Source organism: Myotis nattereri, assembly GCF_964212035.1.
Source record: "Myotis nattereri genome assembly, chromosome: 2".
In the NCBI taxonomy this organism is placed as follows: domain Eukaryota; kingdom Metazoa; phylum Chordata; class Mammalia; order Chiroptera; family Vespertilionidae; genus Myotis; species Myotis nattereri.
Genome location: NC_138076.1, coordinates 148,485,263 through 148,500,718, shown reverse-complemented (window position 1 = coordinate 148,500,718; position 15,456 = coordinate 148,485,263). Strand labels below are relative to the sequence as shown.

Below are 15,456 nucleotides of genomic sequence, written 5' to 3'. Positions count from 1 at the left end.
TGAGACATTTGGGCTCAGAAACCATTTTTAAAGTGCTTACACTTCATTTGCCCAGCGCTCCCATGAAAATATTCAGACCTTCCTGCCAAATAGCAACTTCCAAATTAAACACACCACACTTCTTCATCCCCTTCAATTACATTGCTTACATTTTCTTTCTTTAACTCACACACAAAACAACACAAAATCATAACCTAATTGGACAAAAGCATGGAGAATGGCCCAGACTGTTATATAATAAAAATATCTCCTCAGGAGTCCTCTCTGCTGTGAAGGTGCCATTTCAGGAGCTGCCCGAGGCATTTGCAGGCCGTGAGGAGGCCTTTTCTTTTCGTTTGGAGAGAAATTTCAAGTGTGGGCAGACCTGGCTCCTTTTATCCCCCCTCCTCCTCATCTTCGGCTAAACTGCCATGGAGACCTGGCTCCATTTCCGCCTCATTTCAGGCACTTTTCAAAGGACAGAATCTCGTCTGCCAGCTGCCAGAGAAACGGGTCAGGACCCTGAGGCAGGCCCACTCACCTGGGTTCCAGAAGATCAAGCAGGGAAGAAGCGCCATGTAAAATTCAGCCTCCATTTTCCACTAAACAACTGTTCATGCTTCGCTTTGGGGGGAAAAATTCTCCCAGATAAGAGAAGCAAAGACCAGGGAAGGAAATGTGCCTTCATGGGGGGGAAAGTCAGTGACGAGCACTTCCTCCTATTGAATTGTTTGGGGAAGTTTTACACCAGTGTCCTTTTGTCTGTTTCCTTAGAAAGAAGGGATTATGATTACCTCTCTTTTTTATGTAGAAAAAAATTTCCAGCCTCCAGGAGTGGAATAAAACTCCTAAGTTTTCTCCCCAGTCCATCCCTTTGGCACCTCTTAACCTCAAGAGGGAAGAAAAGAATTGCAATCTCAGATAATTAAATGCTCCCCCAACATTACATCTCTTCAGGTGATGGGTTTCTACTGAATAAACCCACACCCTGTGATTTCTGAGGGTCTAGGACAAGTGCTGGAAAGACATAAACATGTACTGCTCCTATAATGATGTGCTGGGAGTCTATCAAGGAAAACCACATAATGATGGCGCTTCAAGGTCATTATCCCTCAAGTGATGACAATGGGTATTACAGTTGAGATAGTCATCTCTCCTGGGGAGAGGCAGAGACTAAAATTAAACCCTTCACATCATTTACTGCAGACTCCCCCCAAAAGATAACAGCCGCTCTCCAAAGAGGAAAAAAGTACCTGCTTAACTCAACATTTAGTATTAAGAGTAGTTTATTGGCAGTATGAAACGAAGTCAACATAGCTGCATTAGAAATTCATATTTGAGCAGAACATCTAGTGTTTGCTGAGTGTAGTTTTTCTGTTGTTGTTTTTAGCTTTATTTGTCTCTTGAGGATTAAAACCTTTCTGAAATGTAAGGATACCCATGGGAGCAGCCTTTAGAAGAACCTCTGGAAAAGTGACAGGTGATCATGCCCAAAGCAACTGCCTTTTATTGGGCAAGAGACTCCAGGTAGATAGCATACTCAAAAACTCTTAGTAAAAGAGAGACAAGTATCTAAAGTTCTTGATACGTCAGAGTTGCTACAAATTTGTTTTTCCCTTTTACAGTAAAGTGACTCACAATGTAGAAATACAGTGAATAGAGTTCTGGAGAAGCAACCACCTCTATGCCCAATAATAGAGAATAAATACATAGATACCCAATGACAATCATTGTGCTCTGTAATTGATTGATAGGAGGTACTGATAAATACACATTTAGTCGGTAATATTATCAAGACACATTTCCATATAAAATAGTTACTGCTTTTGATTTTTTTTTCAAAAACAAGGACTCATTTGTTAAAAATCCTTTATCAATCCCTTGCAACTTTAGTGGCAAGATTCTGGTAACTGAGAAAGATAATAGCACTTAAAAAGGAACAGTTTAACAGCTGACAGTCCATTCACAAGACAGATTTTGCAAACATTAAAGCATCTAAACACACAATAATAATTTCTTCAGCAGCTCTTCCAGTCATCATCTGATGACATGTATCACTGGGTGTTTCATACATACATTCCGGGTGGCAGGTAATCAATACAGACAAAACAAAATCCTGCTTAGCTGTGGGAGAAGTCTATCATTCCTCCATCAGCATAGGACCTTCAGAATAACTTAGGAGCTGCTCACAAATGCATTCACATACACAAGGGGCTGGCAATCTTTCCTGTGTTGCCATCTTCCGCTGTCCATGCCACAGCTTGACTTCAGGGCTTCTCTTTCATTGCAGGAAGCTTCTTCTAGAAGCGTCAAGTGGGTAATTGATTAGTCACCCCTAGAGATTGATGGCCTGGTACATCTTCAGAGAATCACTGGACGGTTTCTGCCGAAAGTCTGCTCTCGTACAGGCACAGAGCATGATGCACAAATTCATACTGCTCACTGGTTTGGACCATCCCGCCTCTGCAAGGGAAGGATAGTACAGTAATTTCTTACTGCTAATAGCCTGCAATCTTAAGTAACAGAAACCACATCCAAGCTAGGGTGTTACGCCAATCAACAGGAGACTTGGTGAATCTTTTGTTATCCCTCTTACCTGTGTCCGAATGACCCAGCTGGTGAACTTAATCTGCTAACGTATACAAAGGGATTAACACAGTGCCTGGTACACGCTAGACACTTGATTACTTTCACTGACCTACCATTACTGGGGAGACAGTGCATCCTTTTGGTTAAGTACTTGGACTTGGAAACCAGCCAGGCTATCTGAGTTCAAGTCTCTCTTCTGCCAATTCTTAGTTGTGGGATCATGAACAAGTTTCTTAAAACCTGTTGTGCGTTGGTTTCTTTCTTTTTAAAGTGGGATAACTATAGCACCTATTTCATAGGGTTCTTGTGAAGGTTAAATTATTTCAATGATTGAGTGAAATGAACATCTGGAATGTTAGTATTACTTCTCAGGTGTCTTGTCATTCATCTCATGTTAAAATGGTTCATATACTTGGATTAAAATTGATGAAAGTTGGTTTACTAAACAAAACTCAACTATGAAATGTTGCTCCTTCTACAACTACAAAGAACAACTACCTTGAAATGGTCTGAGTGTGTTATATGGAAACAACCTCAGTCTCTGGGTGGAGCATACTGATGTCTAAATACAATAGTGGGTGGGCCTTTAACTGAATTGGAAAAAGGGGATTGGTTCTTGCTGTTTCCCCTCTGTTATCAACATTATCATCACTAGTTACTCAGCACACCTGTTGTTATTGAATTAGTAGAAGGTAGCAGCCTTTGTGAGAAATAATGATGTTTCTTATTATACTTTTATATATAAAACAGCTATCTCATATTTTGCTCTCTATAATAATAAAAGGTTCTTATACTTGGCAGAGCTACCAAATAGTAATATAAAACCCTACTTATTTTTCCTGCTTACTGAATAACTGCATCACAGTTAGTAACTATTTTTAGTTCTATAAAGTTTCCCTAACTCTGAAATCATACAACTAATTTTGAAATGTTTTAGCTGTTGTTACCATTCTAAATAATTATTTTTAGACTAGAGTCCCAGTGCATGAAATTCATGCACTCCAGGGAGAGGGGAGTGTCGCTCAGCCCAGCCTATGCCCTCTCACAGTCCAGGAGCCCTCGGGGGATGTCTGACTGATGGCTTAGGCCTGGTCCCCTCGGCAGTCGGACATCCTTAGCACTACAACGGAGGTGGGAGAGGTTCCTGGCACCACTGCTGCCACTCGACAGCCATGAGCCCTGCTCAGGGCTTCTGGCTGGGCAGTGCTCCCCCTGTGGGAGCACATGACCACCTGGGGGAAGCTCCTGCATTGAACATCTGCCACTGGGTGGTCAATGCACATCATAGCAACTGGTCGTTCCGCTGTTTGGCCAATTTGCATATTAGCCTTTTATTATATAAGATCATATAAGCACTTCAACTTAAAAAAAAAGGTATGTTGCCTCACTGTAACATGATTTTTGGTTAATGGTAATAACTAAAACTGGGCTTGTATCTATGTTTACTTGTCAACCTCTATAAATGTAAGCATACAAGAAATTCAGATAGTAAGACTCACCCTTCCAAACTAAACAGATCTACATGATGCCAAAGTGATATATTTGGTAAAAGATAAAGAGGTAAATATGCAGTTTCCAGTGACATCCACTTTTGGCAGAAGTGTTTCATCAGTCTTTCCCCCTAGAACGGTACATTTTGTTGTACTGAAGGCAACTTTCTGGCCAAGTGTTCCTTGGTCATAAGTTGGCAACAGAAATGGGCAGCTGAAGCTGTGGTAAATCTTCCTCTTAGCTGGATGGTGACCTCTGGGCACACCTAGAACACAGCAGGTGTCTGGAAGATTGACAGGGAAGCTCGAGCGACACAGCCACAGTAAATTTCAGGGCAGCTGCAGGGACTGAGAGGTACCTGCCTCCCTCCCTCCAGCACTCACACAGCTCAGGGCACCATTAGTCCTCCCCCTTGAACTGCAGATATATGCAGCCTTGAATGTGCTAATGGATCTCATGGGCTCTGGTCTTGTGAATTTCCTCTCTCTATTCACCTCAATTGAGGCAAGCTTTCCTCCTTCCTGTCTATTCTGATGATCACTGGTATTTACATGTTCAACTGGTGAATGAATGAGACACAGTCTAGGTCTTCATAACTATTACAAATGGGTCAGCAGAATATTTTAACATTCGGAGTGTATTTTCTATGATGTTCCGTTAACTAAGTCAAGGTTGTCTCAGCCAGTGAAGGTGGGGAAGATGAGGAAGTGGACTTAGTAGTAGGCTAGCAAAATCCTTGGGTGTCTGAAGGCATAAGGAAGGAACATGAAAAGTTATGTTACTTCCCCCTTAACTTGAAAAATAAAAATGGAAGAATTAACATAGAAGAGATCCTCAGAGATCACTCATGTCAATCGCCCACACAAGCTAGCCTTGCAGAGAGAGCAGTCTCCGTGGCAGATGGTTAGCCGGTTTCTGCTGGAATCCTTGTGGGGTGAGGCTCCTCAGGGGCAGCCTTCCTCAAAGTTGGCAGGAAAACATGAAGACATCAAAATGAATCCATCCCTTTCTAACTGTCACCCCATTGGATGAACCAAAATAACCCAAAAAAGGCTTAAGGCTCCTCCTGTAGTCACACAATAGCTCCCTAAATGCTAGAAAACAACCATCAAAGTCCCATACTCTTTTCTTCTCTAGACTAAACATCCTGTGGTCATTCAATATTTCCATCCAGCCTGGTTTCCCTGTCACTCACCAGTCTAGTCTCCCTCTTCTATAGGCTATTTTATCAACTATGACCTTCTTAGAGTGTTGTGTCTATTCTCAATGAGATCAAGTCAGTGGGAACATTTTCTCCCTTGAGTTGCACATTATCGGCTAATTAACTTGCATTTGCAGATGCATCTGGTGGTCAGATCCCACAGTGTCCACCTGGTGGCCAGTACTCAGCAATTGGAGTGTTAGGTTAATGAAAAAGTATGCAGGTTGGGTTGTTTTTTTTTAAATATGAAAATTAGAGCTCTCTCCTACCCTGAACCTACATTATTGAATTTTAAAAATTAAATGCAGGACTTTCTATTTATTCCTATTAAGTTCAACATGTTGGTGTTAGCACAGTGTTCTTATTTACTGACATCATCACTATTCATTCAGTTCATTAGGCTTCTATTTACCATTCCCAGCTTTGTGTCTTCCAGATATTTAACAAGCATGTTCATTTATCATTTATAAAGAAGTAGGACACCCAGGTTACATAGGCCACACCATTTTCATGTCACATGACAACAGATAAACTCCCAGCTGAAAGAGGGCAAAGGGCTTCACACCATACAGTCACTGGAGACTGATTCAAATTCAGGACCTCATCACTATCATCTTTGAAAATATGGAATAATTGTCTAATTGAATATATTGGTATACAGAACACTCTGCGGACCTTTGTAAGAACTTAAAATCTGAGATTATTTGGGAGACGTCACTCATTATGAGATAAATACAGTCTTTTTATAGGGTGGCAATAGTCAAAAATATACTCAAGAACCTAATATAGTGCCTGTGTACAAAACATATTTATGGAATAAATGAATAGTGCTAGATTAATTATGAAACTCTCAGGAGAGCCCTGAAATAATTCATCTTCCAGGAAGGTTCTGACTTGGCCCATAGGTGTCTTTCAGATCAGACAAGGCTCCATGGACTTGCTGAAGTCTGGATCTTTATTACTGGTATAAAATTCCTAATGCAAGCTGGTCCTCAAAGGTAAGAAGCAAGAATGCGTGTGTGTGTGTGTGTGTGTGTGTGTGTGTGTGTGTTTTAAATGAACTCTAAAAGGCATCTTCTAACTCCCTTTTAAAGATCAGGCATTAAAATAATCCTTGACTTCCAATAGGTCATGGTTTAAACTCAACCAAGGTTAACCAAGTTTAACATACATCCCTGTTGATCAAAATGATGCTTCAGTGAAGAAGGTTTATGGGGCCCAAAATAGCTAGACCATGATCATTTGGGTAGTGCCTGATGTCACCACCATTACTCAGTACATTGTGGGTAAAGACGGTCCCTCTTTGGAGATTCCTCTTGAAACACAAATCTGTTTCCCCAGGAGGTAAAACACATTAAGCTACAATACCTACTGCCCAGCAGGAATTAGTTTATCAAAAAAGAGTAAGGTCGTGTAAAAACGGGGGGGAAAGACCCAGTTCACTACGAGCATGGTCGTGAGTTCGGAGAGGTTTGGGTTTGGGATGCTAAGGTGTCAGGTTCATTACCAGTAGGGGACATTAAGAGGAAAAAGACACCACCACACACTGTAGTCAAGACAAATCCTGTCTCTACCACTTATGAGCTGCTTTGCCTTATTTTGTAATCTTTGCAGTTTTCTCATCTTCAAAATGATGAGGTACTAGAATAATAGTGCCTACCTCACAGCACTGCTGTGAGACATAAGTGGGAGAATCCACTTAAAGTGTTTAGCACACAGCTGAGCACATAAAGACACCACATTGCTAGCTATTTTCACTGTTACTCTTTGGTGCTATTTGGTCCAACAGAGCTGGCTGCAAGGCCCTGGGATGAGCCTCTGATGGCCTTGGAGAGCTGAGAACACGCCTAGCAGAGGACACAATACCGTCTAAGTCAGGCAAGCCTCGGCAGAAAGAGCCAAACATGTGTCTAAATATTAGCCATGATGTCTGCTATGGTGGAGGCAGGTGATGCGGAAAGAAGTAGGTTGAGAGCAGGGGTGGGCAAACTTTTTGACTCGAGGGCCACAATGGGTTCTTAAACTGGACCGGAGGGCCGGAACAAAAGCATGGATGGAGTGTTTGTGTGAACTAATATAAATTCAAAGTAAACATCATTACATAAAAGGGTACGGTCTTTTTTTTTTTTTAGTTTTATTCATTTCAAACGGGCCGGATCCGGTCCGCAGGCCGTAGTTTGCCCATGGCTAGTTTAGAGTCTGACAGATTCAAGTGTGAATCCTTGCCTTTGAACCTACTAGCTTCACAATTTTGGATACATCATTTACTCCTTCCCGGCTGGGGTTTCTTCACTTATAAGGTGACATTAATAATAAAGCTCATCAGATTGTGAGGATTCAATGAGTCAGAGCATATCGATGTCCACCTGCAGGCTACCCCAGAAATCCCAGGAACCCCGGTTTCTGCAGCGGTGTCTGAGGGGCCGAGGCTGGTGGAGGAGGAGGTGGTGTCTTTAGGACTCGCTCCCAATGCCAGCTGTGACCAGGGCAGTTCAGCTTTTTATTGGCTTTCCATAGTGATGTTTTGTGGGAGATTGTGTCTTCCCATTCATTGTTCACAAAAACATTTTGAAAACCACTGACCTGGCAAATAGCAATTATTTACCTAGTAAGTTTTCAAGTTTGGCAAGGGTTAAAGGTGGTACTCCATAAAATGCTAAGCGCAGCGGTTGTCATTCAGTGAGTACTAAATCAATGCTGCATATTCTTTTTCTTATCCTTTTGGTAAACGCTTAGCTCGCCCTATGCCCAGGGTGATGATACATCTGGTTTGTCTGGCACCATTCTGGCTCACTCCTGCTGTCCTGTGTAATTATTAATAGGGCCACCTTTCCTTCTCAGAAGTGGCTTGGTTCGGATGATAAATTATTTGTTCGCCCTAATTATGCCCCATTCCACATGAAAGAAAACCATTCCATTTATTGCAAAAGTGGTGCGGTTAAGTGGCCTGGTGGCTCTGTGGCCACAGAATAGAACACTATGTTTGGCCAGGCCAGAGAGGACCCGGGGCCACTGCCCCTCCAGAAATGGCAGCTATCTCACACCACATTCACCCCAACAACCCTGAAAATCAGCGTCGTCTCAGTCTGCATGCGGAGAAGCACGTAGCTGTGTCAGCTGGGGGTAAACTCAGGTTAGAAGAGGAAAAATATCTAGTTTTTTCCCTTTGCTCCTAGGAGAATGCTTTGGGGAAACACACACACACACATCCACACACACACAAGAAAAACCAAAACCCCTCCAGCTGCTCAGGAGGGAGATTTGGTTTTTAACATGTTAAAACTGTGACCTTTTGTGACTATTAACTCACACATACAGAGAGCAGCAGCCTTTCCGGCCGTACCACCCAGCAGCATCCGGTCTAATCAGTAGACAGAAGAAATTCTGCAGCGGTGACTCACTTCTGGGCTAACAATGGGACTCAACGCTCCTTGGCTTTTTATTATTTATTATTTTCAAATCTGGAATTCCTTCGGTAAAGTTTGGCACAGTAAATTTAGAACAAAAAGTGTGGACGTTAATGTGCCTCTTGGGTAAAATCTCTGAGAGCTTGGGCAGGAGTCAAGCAAGGCTAATGTCTGCTGCTGTAACTCGGGGTACCTCGGACCAAGCGTTCCCCAAGTCATGGCATGGCAAGGAGGGAGAACTTACACATAAATGTTCTGACTGATTCTGACCTAGAATTTTAAACATAAACACTTTCTCTGGAATGGCTGTGGTCCAAAGTATTTGTAGGGCATAAAAGCCAACACACATCAAGTGACAATTCAATGGAAATTCAGTGGATTAGTATATCTTGAGTTCCATTTCCACCCCCTTGAAAATTAGCCCGTTTTCTTCTGAACACCCAGGTTAACAGTCAATTAACTCCTAGCCGAGAAGAAGGAAAAGGTTGTCTTGGCAACCACTTGAGAGAGAGTCAGTTGGCATAATCTGTTTTACCAGAGGACTTCTCGTTATGGTCTCAGGAACTGTGATGTCAAGTAAATCCATACCGATCTCTAGGGCTTTAATTGTCCTTAAAAATAAGTAAATCAAAATGTTTAATTCCTGTTCTTCAAATGAGATCTTCAAAATTCACAAATTAAGGGATCTCTGTGGTTAGCTGGGAATGCAGAGGGATATGGATAAATGTAAAAGCTAGGTTGATAAAAACTATACCAACAGGTGGAAATTTGCACTTTAAAATTATTTTAAACAAGTTTTGGAATCAGAGAATATTTTTGGGACACATCAATGTAGGAAGCTGATGGCACACATATTCCTCCTCTTAGATAATTGTAGTTAAAAAAAGACAAAACCATCAAACTACAGTGATTAATCAAAACATGTAAACAATGATATGACGCACACTGGAAGCATTTTTCTATCCTGTCTGGGAAGCTACAAGCAAGGTCTCTGGATGTCATTCCAGCTTCGGGCCTCCAAGGTAAGGATGTGCAAAGACAACTGCAGATCTCGCCGCTGACTCTTAAATGGGAGAGTAAGACAGACTGTTTCCTGTTTCGGGTGGGGGTGGGGGAGAGAAAAGAAAAAGCCCTTGGGATCGCATATTATTTTCTGTGTCTCACTTCCAAAATTCTGTTCTCAAGTTCTTCCATTGTCTAGAGGTACCAAATAGGATTAAAAGAAATAGGATGACAAAAAAGTTGAAGTCGTCAACCTGCAATGGAATATGGCCCTTCCCTTCCTGCCTTCTGATGGTCACGCTATTGCTCTTTAGTCATTCTCCTGTAACATGGATGTGCATGTGAGCATTTTCTGAGTTTCCTAGGCCATCTTATTATTATCAATCATTACTATTACCTTTTAAAGGGACAGGTGCATCTCTCGTGCTCAATGTGTAAATGACATTCTGTCACTTCTGTGAAATGCTGGCATACACAAGCCTAAATGAATGTCTTGTTGCAGGAGCTAGACACCATGGAAGCAACTGGAATTCTTAATTAGGTGCTACAGTCACAACTAATTTAGTACTATTTAAGATGAGAAGATTTAAGCAGGATATGGAAAGGCTTTCTAAGTCATAAACCATGCTTATAATGTATCCAATTTAGTACTAATGTACTGGGTCCTTTCTTTTTACCATCATTTTTGAAAATTGTTGACTTATATATGTACGGCAACAGGAAAACATGATTGAGCAAACTATCCCTTTTTACAGAAAAAAGAAAGTCATAGTACTTATTTCCATATTTTAATAATAAGTAATCTAAACTGAAACCATTTGAGATAAACAATTTTCCTGGTTTATATAGCAACTAGAGGCCCGGTGCATGACATTCATGCACTGGGGGGGGGGGGGTGACCCTCAGCCCAGCCTGCACCCTCTTGCAGTCCAGGACCCCTCTGGGGATGTCTGCTTGCCAGCTTAGTGCAGCTAGGGCTCTGCTGCGGAGGTGGGAGAGGCTCCCGCCACCGCCGCTGTGCTCACCAGCTGTGAGCCCAGCTTCTGGCTGAGCTGCGCTCCCCGCACTCCCCCTGTGGGAACACACTGACCACCAGGGAGCAGCTACTGCATTGAGCGTCTGCCCCCTGGATTGGTCAGTGCATGTCATAGTGACGGGTCATTCAGCCATTCGATCAATTTGCATATTAGGGTTTTATTATACAGGATTAGTTCAGGGTCACTGTCAAAAGCAGGATTAGAATGTGAACTTCCTCTCTCTCTTAAACTTGTGCTTAACCCACTTAGGTTTCCCACCCCAGAAAACAATAGCCTTTTGGGAAAAAAAATCCTAAATTTAGCCAATTTCATTTGAGCAAAATTGGAAGTTCAATTCAGATTGTTAAAAAAAGGTCAAAATTTGTTATGTGATTTTGGATATATTATTCATTCTTTTTTAGGTCTTGGATTCCTCCTGACATGAAGATTTGTACAATGTTCTTAAGGCCAGATTTTTTTTAAACCATCTCTTTCCTAGTAGATGTTTGGCAAATGTTATGACTGTCTGTTATTGCAATTCCATTGTTCTCTACAAAAACAAAGGCTCATAGACTCAAAGAATGCAATAGCTGAGAGAAATTTTGGGGAGCCAGCCAATCACTTCCCCATCACTGAATCCCAGGATAGAAAAGGCATCTTATTGGAGGGGTCTTTGAATCCACTTGTTCTCTCTGCATCATCAGATGGCCAAGTAAACATGCATACATATGCATCACTAATCGTTGTGAGTCTTAGAATGAAAATTAATTTATAAGCATTATGGATTTCAAAATTCAACTGTCAGGTTGAAGTCCAGGAAATATTTTACTTTCTTTAAAAAACATATTTTATTGATTTTTTTACAGAGAGGAAGATAGAGGGATAGAGAGTTAGAAACATCGATGAGAAAGAAACATCGATCAGCTGCTTCCTACACACCTCCCACTGGGAATGTGCCCACAACCAAGGTACATGCCCTTGACTGGAATCGAACCCGGGACCTTTCAGTCCGCAGGCCAATGCTCCATCCACTGAGCCAAACCGGTTAGGGCTATTTTACTTTTATAAAAGGTCTCCTCATACCAGAAGACTAAGGGACCACTGATATGTCCCACCTCTCTTTTTACAAATAAGACCTAGAGGCCTAGAATGAACAAGTGGTCACACAAGAAATTAGGGGCAGAGCCAGGATCAGCACTGGGCTCCTGGACATCTGGTCCACCTCATGCTGTAGTGGCTGCCTGCTTACGTGTCCCACTAGCAGTGCTCAGTCCCAAATGACTGTTACCCACTTCACTGTTTAATGAACAAATGTTATAAGAATTAATGGAATAATCCATCGATGTACCTCTAAATGAAACCCTGTGGGTGCCTTGCACTGAGTTTGACCTTCTACTTGGGAAAAAAGAGATCCTATTTTAGTCCAAAATATGCTCAAAAGCATTATTAAAAGGAGAATCACAGACTCACGAATCTGCAGTGAGAACTGTAGCATCTATTAATAGAAGTTGCTTTAAAGCCAATAAAAATAATGTCGTGCCAGAGAATGAGGAATCTACCAAATGGCTTTGTCATTGTTGTCACACTGGAAATATCCATTTAACATAACAGACTCATCTCTAAACCATTTGAATTCTAAAATGCGGATTTATGATCTGGATTCAAATGGCCTGTTTTTGTCATGTTGGATCACAATAATCAGGGACTGTCATTTTTTTTAGGGGGGGGGGTTTGGGGGGTGGCTTCGGGATTTTGATTCTTCCGAATGCTCGAACTCTTGACTTGGTCATGAAGCAAGCCCCATGTTAAGTATCGAAGTCACTGCCTTGTCCTTTTCTCTGCTGTTAGCCATGTCCTGGGCTTCTCAGTGGAGGCAGCTATACGTGGGGGGGGCAAATTGTAAAAAACGCTGGACAGTACGCAGCCTGGACCTCTTAGACCAGAGGTCATTGTTAAAGCGGGTCTGAGAGGATAGGAGAAGGCTGGTACACTGCAGAGTAGGAAGTATCAGCTCTCTGTCATTTGTCTGTCTTGTTCCATTGGAAGCTGGATGCCTCCAATCAGCCAGTCACTCCCTTTCCTCTCCCCTTTTGGATGGTCCCACCCAGGCTCACATCCCTATGCCACCTCCAGTCTTCTCTGCACCACGGGGCTTCCGAAAGAACAGTTTGTATTCATTATTTTACAACTTCTTTCTCTCCATTTAGGCAGTCGTTGAGGAAAGGGGGCCAATGTGGAAGAATGCTTAAAAGGAAGTTCCATGGGTTTCCAGGTTGGGGAACTTTTCAGATCCTTTAATGCATCAATACTTTTTGTAAATCTCCAAGTGGAGAGGGTTCTAAGAAATATAGTATATAGCTTTTTCTCTAACGTAATTGAGAATTTTTGTCCCTGAATACAGTCTAAGAGCGTTTGGCACGTAGCAGGCTCTCATCATTTAATTGATAATGAAACTGTGGCTCTGAGAAACACAGTCTGGGAAAGTCTGTTGAGGAATCTATCTTCCTACACCTGGGTGCCCAATGTACATTCAGTAGGAGGTGTTCAGTAAATGTCTGAATGAATGAACAAACACAGGATGCAGGGGCAGCACTCAGAGCAAAGCCCTTGGGTGTCTGTTCTGCAGGACACTGGACACAGGATTCAGGCCCATCTACAAACACCGGACCTAAAAACACCCAAGGTGGGCCTGGCTTCATGGGCTTGAGACCTGTGCCCTCACATAGGCTCCACCCCTTGTGCTGAGAAGGACCCTGCAGGTAAGTTAATGCTCTGCTGTCACCTTCTAAAAATATTTAATACTTTTTATGGTACTGGGTCTCCCAAATGAGGTAGTTGCTCTTTGCAAGGTGTCCCTTGCTAGAGCTCTTCTGCTCCCTTCCTGTGCCCCTCCTGCTCCCAGTGACCAGGTGTTGTCTGCAGTCTCCTCGACTGCAGGGCCTCGGGTATATTCAGCTTCTGGAGCCTTCTCTTCAATTCTCCTTCACGGAAACCCATGTTCTGAATGTATTGACAATGCAGGCAGCTATACTCTCTCTAGCTGTCGTACTGGAAAGAATAGATTATTTCGTTTACATTCAAGTGTTAATAGCTGAGAAGGTATAAAGTGTCACCCTCAACTCCCATCTCTAGGTTAAATGGACTTTAAAGAGCAATGATCCTTTTAGCCAAGGATTGGCTCTCTAATTAGCAGTAATATAGATGTTGACCTTACACAGGTATTTTTGGCATCCTCCCTATGTAGATATTTTGAGATGAGGCAACTTTCTTATATCCCTCAAATTATACACTTAAGATGAAAGATTTATATGTTCAGAAGAGAAACCAGAGTATTAAGCACAAATTGGTAGTTACAAAATAGTCATGGGGATGTAAATTACAACATAAGGCATATAGTCAATAATATTGTAATAACTATGCATGATGTCAGGTGGGTACTAAACCTACCGGGGGATCACTTTGTAAGTTATATAAACGTCTAATCACTATATGCTGTACACCTGCAATTAATATACTATTAAGCATCAACTGTAAGCAAAATAAATAAATAAATAAATAAATAAATAAATAAATATTGGAAGCAGGGAAAGAAAGAAGACATATGAATGTCCATATGAAAAGATAAAAAAATTATACTCTTACAGCAACTGCTGATATCATCACTCTATTTGTGAAACAGCTCTCATTCATATTAAAAATTGTTTTAAAAATTATGGTGTCATTGCATTGTTTTAAAAATTATGGTGTCATTGCATTTTTTAAAACTGGCAAAGCATTACCAAAGAGATATGTGTTTTTTCAAGCAGCTTTACAATAAACATATTCCAAAAGCCTGATTACTTTCTCTACAACACATACCTTTGAGTCAGAAATCACAAGTCCTGAATTCCAAAGAAGTCTATGTTGCCATTTTCTAAGCACCATGACCTTGGGCAAGTTATTTGATACCATGAATTCTTTCTTTCCTCGTTGTTTCTTTTTGTTGTTTGTTTGTTTGTTTGTTTGTTTGTTTTTTAAAGAAGCCAAAGAATACCTATTTTCCTACTGGTGGGTTCACTTTGGGAGTTAAAGGAGATGTGCTTTGAAGTCCATGAAAAAAGGCAAAGATTAAATACACTTCTGAGTATGAAGAGTGCTTTCTGGAACATCTGAAGGCAGATCCAGAGCTGAGGGCAAGGACGGACAACTGCAGAGTCTAGGGTGGGGATGAGGTTTGAAGAACTGATAAAGGACGAAAAGCTGCAAGAGCAGAACAGGGACCATCTCTGCCTTTCCCATCAGGTATTAAGGACATGGTCAGTGGCAGCAGCCAGCCAGACACGGATATTTTTAAAATGAGATATGACGGGAAAAAGTGGAATGCAAGAAGCAAGAAGGATGGGGGAACAAGAGGTTGGATGGGGGGAAGGAAAGGAGGAAGGTTTTCTGTATCCCTTTTCACAGTGACTACAGGAGTGCACTACAGACAGAAGGGACAACAAAGGAAAATGGATGCTGATCCTGTGAAGGAAGGAAGGAAGGAAAAAGAAAAAGCTTTCAAGGAAAGTTTAAAGGAGAGGATCTGTTTGATAAACAACAGCTGCTCAGAAAGAATTTTATGTAGAAGGGATGTTGACGAATAAGTCAGAATGATTTCGAGACACATACTGGCAGTAGTTCAAACCCGGGGGGCGGGAGTCCATGGCTTCAGGTCAGCAGAGAAGTTGGCTATGTTTTGAAGATCCTATCAGAAGAGAAAGGACAAGCCTTGTGGGAAAACCTTGGTAGGGAT

At 41.8% G+C, this 15,456-nt stretch overlaps 1 protein-coding gene across 1 annotated transcript in view; it reads right to left on the bottom strand.

The window, feature by feature from the left end:
• Nucleotides 1-1,250: 1,250 nt before the first annotated feature.
• PTPRR (protein tyrosine phosphatase receptor type R) overlaps nucleotides 1,251-15,456 on the bottom strand; it is a 274,528-nt gene continuing 260,322 nt past the window's right edge. The window contains exon 13 of the mRNA XM_081083294.1: nucleotides 1,251-2,442. Coding sequence (XP_080939420.1) covers nucleotides 2,349-2,442 — 94 coding nt within the window. The 3' untranslated portion in view covers nucleotides 1,251-2,348. The remainder of the gene's footprint in view (nucleotides 2,443-15,456) is intronic.